General features: G+C 39.4%; 1 protein-coding gene across 1 annotated transcript in view; it reads left to right on the plus strand.

Annotated features, from left to right (window-relative positions):
- The window catches only part of LOC147726518 (sodium channel protein 1 brain-like), a 653,937-nt gene extending 648,498 nt beyond the window's left edge, over window positions 1–5,439 (plus strand). Inside the window, exon 9 of the mRNA XM_086963477.1 lies at window positions 4,478–5,439. Within this exon, the coding sequence (XP_086819603.1) occupies window positions 4,478–5,439 (962 nt within the window). The remainder of the gene's footprint in view (window positions 1–4,477) is intronic.
- Window positions 5,440–6,095: the final 656 nt, after the last annotated feature.

The following is a 6,095-nucleotide window of genomic DNA, read 5'->3' on the forward strand; positions in this document are numbered from 1 at the left end:
GCCTCTACTACTAGGACCCTTGAAAGGTTAAATAACCTGCATCTATCCCTATATGGTTGTACTAATGCAGTGAAGATGATTATATTCCCCATTTTTTTTTACTTTTTTCGTACTATACCGTTATTGTTTCCTTCTAACTTTTTTATTAAATTAGATAGGATTATCTCTAGGTTTTTGTGGGGGTACAGGAGAGCTAGAAGATCCCTTAAATGGTGTACACTTCCTAGATTAAGGGGAGGCTGGGGGATGCCAGATTTTCGGTTGTACTATTGGGCAGTATCGTTAAGATTAATGGGCATTTTAATCTTCCAAGATTTTGAATTAGATGATTCAATCTGTACTTCAATATATGAGATGGTTCTTGGGGCAGAAGCGGGACAATGTTCAGTTAGGTTTACTGCACCAAGTTATTATAAAAAACTAAATTTAAAATCATCTCTACGGTGTACCAAATCTGGAAACAAATTAAGAAAAGGTTTCGCTGCTGCGAAGATTTAAATTATTATACACCTCTACTTAACAATCCAATGCTGCCAGCAATATTAAGAGACTCTGTGATGCAGCGTTGGCAAAGATCCGAGCTGTGTTTATCAGGAGACCTCTATCAGGAAGAACATCTTGTTTCATATGCATATCTGCAGCAAAAATATAGACTCACTAAAGGGGACTTTTTTAAACACCTTCAAATTCACAGTTCTTTAGAGAGTAAAAATCTATTAAATACCTGTCAAATTAATGAATTTGATGTTTTGGAATGTTGTAGGAAAAAAATAAAAAATTGGGGTGATCTATCAGACAATGTTAAATCAAATTGAAGATAATCTAGAAGCGTTTGTAAACAAATGGCAAATAAAATTAGGAATGAAGAATGTTGATGTATCTAGGTCATTAGAATTAGCAAATTTGGTTTTATGTAATGGATCACTTAAAAGCCAACATTTTATGAGTATATTTGATTTGTATTACACCCCTGCGAAGTTATTGAAATGGAAAGCCAATAGAGGTACTAAATGTAACAGATGTGGGTATCTCGGCGCAGATTCAATTCATATGTTTTTTCACTGTATTAGATTAGCTCAATTTATTGATGAAATACAATTTTTCTTAAACAACATTTTAAGTACGTCACTGGTACTGTCTGCTGAATTAGTAATATTAGGTATTCAATGTGATCAAACTGTTACCAAACCAGATGCTAAAGAAGGCTGTTTGTTTATTTCAATGTCAGTATTTAGATACTGCATAACTTCTCATTGGTTAGACGCAGACCCACCATGTTTCGTCAATGGCAAACCAAAAATAATAAGTATTTATCAACTGGAGAAAGCGATATATAATTTAAAAGGAAAGAGAAAGAAGGTATTTGGTCAAAAGCTCTGGGCACCTATTTGTAATTGGATATAACATGCTTACCGTATCGATTGTTAAAAATGCTGTTCTGCTGATGTTCATTTATTTACCTATTTTATACTATTCTGAACGAGATTTTGTTTTAACTACTTGCTGTCATAAAACTCAATAAATAAATTTGAAAAAAAAAAGGATCCTTATACAATGCCTGTATACTTCGCAGGAAGCGTCCTCTGAAGCCGAATCGTTTCATCACCCCCCATAGGTAATCCCACCCCACTTGGTCGATCGCCTTCTCTACGTCTAAGAGTATCATACCGAGTGGGTTGAGATTAGTCGCTGCCACATCAAAGGCGGTTATCGCCATATTAACATGAGTGGTAGTATCCCTCCCAACTTCAAAACCATGTTGTTGGTCATTTACAAGACGTGGCATAAGTGGGGCCATCGTATTGCTATTAGTTTAGCATAAGCTTTAGCATCAGCATTGATCAAGGATATAGGTCGATAGGACCCACATTCCATAGGTGATTTATTTTTCTTTAGAAAAAACATTATTTTAGCTGTCTTCCAAGAATCCGGTGCCTTCCCTGTAGCACCAATTAAGTTAATAATTAAGCAGAGCAGTGGTAAAATGTTGTCTGCACAGATTTTATACAGCTCTATAGGAAGTGTATCCTCTCCGGCCGCCTTATTAGAGGGAAGAGAGGTGACAGCAAGACGTAGCTCTGTTAGTGTAACCTCTTCCTCCAACTGATCGATGCATTCCTGATCTAGGTATTCACCTACAGGTAGATTTTTATTAATATAAGTTTGTATCTGAGTCTCGGTGCACCTAACATCGGGGGTGTATAGTTTTTCATAATATGAGACGAACTGTCCCAGTATTTGTGCTGGTTGAGTAAGTAATGTATCATTGGGGCCTTTGATAGATTTTACTAATGTTGTTGCACGGTCATCTGCCACCTTGTAAGCCAGGGCCTTTCCTACTTTATCCCCGCATTCATATTGGAACAATTTATATTTAAGTAGCTTATGACTATTTCTTTCCCTAAGAGAGCTTTTTAGAGCCGATCGCGCAGTAACAAGTTTAGTTTCTAGTTGCCCAATATATTGCGCGCAAATAAGCCGTCTTTTCCCCTGTGTCCTCTATAAACTGACTTAGGTGAAAGGCTACCCTGCCACTAGATTCAGAGCCATTCTCACTAGTGCAGGTCTGGGGAACAAAGGCTTTCCTCCTCCCAGGTCTCTCATTACACAAGTCTATAAATGGGCAGAATTCATCTCTGTCCCTCTCAAGTTAATGAAGTTACTGGACCTCCCTGTGATCAAGATGCGCATCCTCAGCCTATAGGGATCTATGCTCCATAGCCAGCCAATCCTGTCACCAGGCCTTAGTCATTGATTTGCAATGGGAACAGTTTTCACAGGTCAATAATGTCAAGCAGTGCCTTCCTTCCCACTGGCAGACTAATGCAAATTATCCTCCAGGAGCCTCAGACAGAGACAAAATTTCTTTCTAAAAGTCATTTTCCATAAATATTTAATAAAAATCTAATTTCACTTATGAATTGGATTTTATTAATTATGAAAAATAGACTTTAAATGACTATACTAGCTGTTTCATCACAGATGCTACTGATTACAATTCATAATCTCTACTTTGGCATTTTCTAGGATCCTTGCCAATGAAAATTGCTTTTGGGGACTGGTCACTTGAAAAACATGGCATCTTTAATTTTGCACAAGTTCCACTTTTAAATATTAACCACCCTACCTTGTGGACAACATGGTGTACTAAAAGGTGACCTATTAATATTTAACTCCTTGCATGATCATGACGGCCCCCTTCCATCATGCAGCACGGTGGGCGTGTGCTGATGACGGCTGGGGGCCGTCATGAACCCGCCCACTCTTTATGAAGTGCTGCACAGGCGCAGAATCGCAACCGCACGCAAGGGGTTAAAAGCAAAGCTTCCTGTTTAGCAGGAATAACACAGAGATTTCCGATTACAGCAAAAATTAATTTTAAAACAAGGCAAGCAATCTGCAGTGACCATGCAGACAAGGTAGATTATCATCATAGAAACTAACCAAAAGAAAAAATATGATTAACACCATGATCTTTTATCAGCATGCTATTCTATTATGTGACATTGTACCAATCAGCAATATTTCCCCAAGCTAGCTCTTCCTCATTTGTTTCCTCCTTTACCCTTCTTTTGTGAAGTTAAGGCCTCATCACCTCTAAGTTGGTTATTAAAATGTTCAGAATATTTACAGAATGGAATGTCCAATACTTGTTTATCAGAATTTTTAATAATATTAGGAATGTAGTAAAACTGCTAGTTTGACCTTTTGTACCCCACTTAGTCTACATAAGAGCACACCTGTTATAATTTGACATTAACATCTTTGTCACCTGACTGGATAAATGCCACAAATTGGGGCAGATGCAGTGCAGCAACCAAACAGGTGAAGAAAGCAACACAGTATCACATTTAGCTCAAATGTCCTGCTGCTGCTCACTAACCATACGCACAACCTTTTTGTGGTGGTGCAAAAGTGTGTGTGCTGTGTTGCATAGAATTTGTATTGAAAGCATGCCTTTCCGGTATTAAATAATACACATTGATACATTCTTAAACATTCCACATATTGTTTGTGTACTGTACAGTGCATCACACATGTAATATGTGGAATGTTTGGAGAAATTAAGACTTAGGGTGGACAGTGGGTGTTGTGGTGGGCGTTCCACCGCAACACCCATTCATTTTGATGCTGCCCCCTATGTACAAGGGTGGCATACATAGGAGGTGGCGCCATTTTATGAAGTTTGAGAAAATGTACTGATTTAGAGATTTAGCCATTTTTTGTAATGCAACCATGTATATTGTTTATTAAAAGTTTGTTTGCAAAATCAATGACTAGGAAATACAGACACGTGCTTGAAGCAGGCACATTTTATTATCTACCCAGTGCTGTTTCATTTTCACTTCTTTCTCTCAAGAAATCATTTATTTAAAAAAAAGAGAGAGATGATTCCTTTCATGAGCAAAAATGATGCCTAACTTAAACAAAAAAGTAAGAATATAGAGATACATTAAATGTTTATTTTCATTTGCAGGGATCGTGCTGGAAACCGTAGCAGACAGAATCAACTTCTCGCTGACTATCCTGCGAGTGTTCAGAGTGGCAAGACTGGGGCGACTGATTCTGCTCATCCGATCCATAAGAGGGATCCGAAACCTTCTGTTCACGTTGATCATATCCATTCCTGCTCTTTTTAACATCGCGCTCCTCCTGGCAATGGTGATGTCCATCTATGCCGTGTTGGGCATGGCTCTCTTCTCCAACCTGCCAAGGACAGATGTCATCACCGACATGGTGAACTTTGAAACCTTTAAGAATAGTGTCATCCTTCTCTTTCGGCTTGCGACAGCGGCTGGGTGGAATGACATCCTCAGACAAATGCTACAGAGCCAGCTGCAGGCGGCTGTTGTCTGCATATTGTTTATGCTATCATATGTGCTAATCACTTTCATAGTTATCATCAACATGTATGTAGCTGTCATCATAGAAAACTTCAATGAGGTCCAGGAGCAGGAGCTAGCAGGACTGACAGATGATGATTTTGCTGTGTTCTATGCGGTCTGGAGCAAGTATGACCCAGATGCTACTGAATTTATTGAATACGGGCAGCTCTCCAGCTTCCTGGATGAGCTGAAGCCCCCGCTGAGGATTGCAAAGCCTAACTCAGTCAAAATCGCTGCCCTGAATTTCCCGGTCACATCCAACAAGAAGTTGCACTGCCTTGACATTCTCAAAACGCTCAGCGTTGTCATTGTAGGGGGAGTGAAAGAAACTGCAACGTGGAGGGAGCTGTACAAACGCATCAATGAAAAATCGCTGAAGAGGTTCCCGAGGCGCGTGCCCATGCGCACCATCACCACCACGCTCATGATCTGGAAGGAGTTCAAGGCCGCCATCACCATACAGCAGACTTTCAGGCAATGGAGGATGACCAAGGCACTTGCGAGTAGGCAGAACGGCCAAGGGCAGCTGCAATCGAGTTGTGATCAATTGTGATTACACTCTGTGGAGTGGAGCCTTTCTAAGTCTGATAGATGTCATAGAGTCTGTGTGTTGTGCTTTGAGAATCTTTAAATACACTGCTTCCTCAGATTGCAAGGCAAATGTACATTGAGAAACAGCACATCTTCCTTCAAAGCAAGGAAAAAGTGAAAGTATCTTTATTGTTTACATTTAGTAATACAAGGGTGTCATAATAGTGGAGTGCTGCATGAAAAATACAACTGTGAAAAATAAACCTGATTATATGTATTTTGAATTTATGGGAGTTGTTTGTGGCTGGGTATAGCACAGTTATTTTTATCCTTTAATTTGTTAAGCATGTTCATCTGTAAAAAGGACTGAAAAAACAAAGGGTGAGAACCAATTTCTAGTAAGTTCTTAAATGACACTTCTTTCTATACCAAAATGAATGTCCATAATGCCCATTGCATATTTACGAAACAAGAGTGCAACATCTCTCAATCATAGTAAAGTTCATATAAGCAGCAAAACATATGTAGCGCCCTATTCTCAATGAAGTGGGCGAGAAAGGCATTAGCCTTCTTGGCTTAACCCCTCTCTCCGTCACTTCGGAAACGCGAGGATGCATCCTATTCTCAAGGATATGGTGCAGACTCACGTTTCCCCCTGCCATGGCGCTAAGTTTCACA

The sequence above is a fragment of the Lissotriton vulgaris genome, chromosome 3_1 (assembly GCF_964263255.1).
Source record: "Lissotriton vulgaris chromosome 3_1, aLisVul1.2, whole genome shotgun sequence".
NCBI lineage: Eukaryota > Metazoa > Chordata > Amphibia > Caudata > Salamandridae > Lissotriton > Lissotriton vulgaris.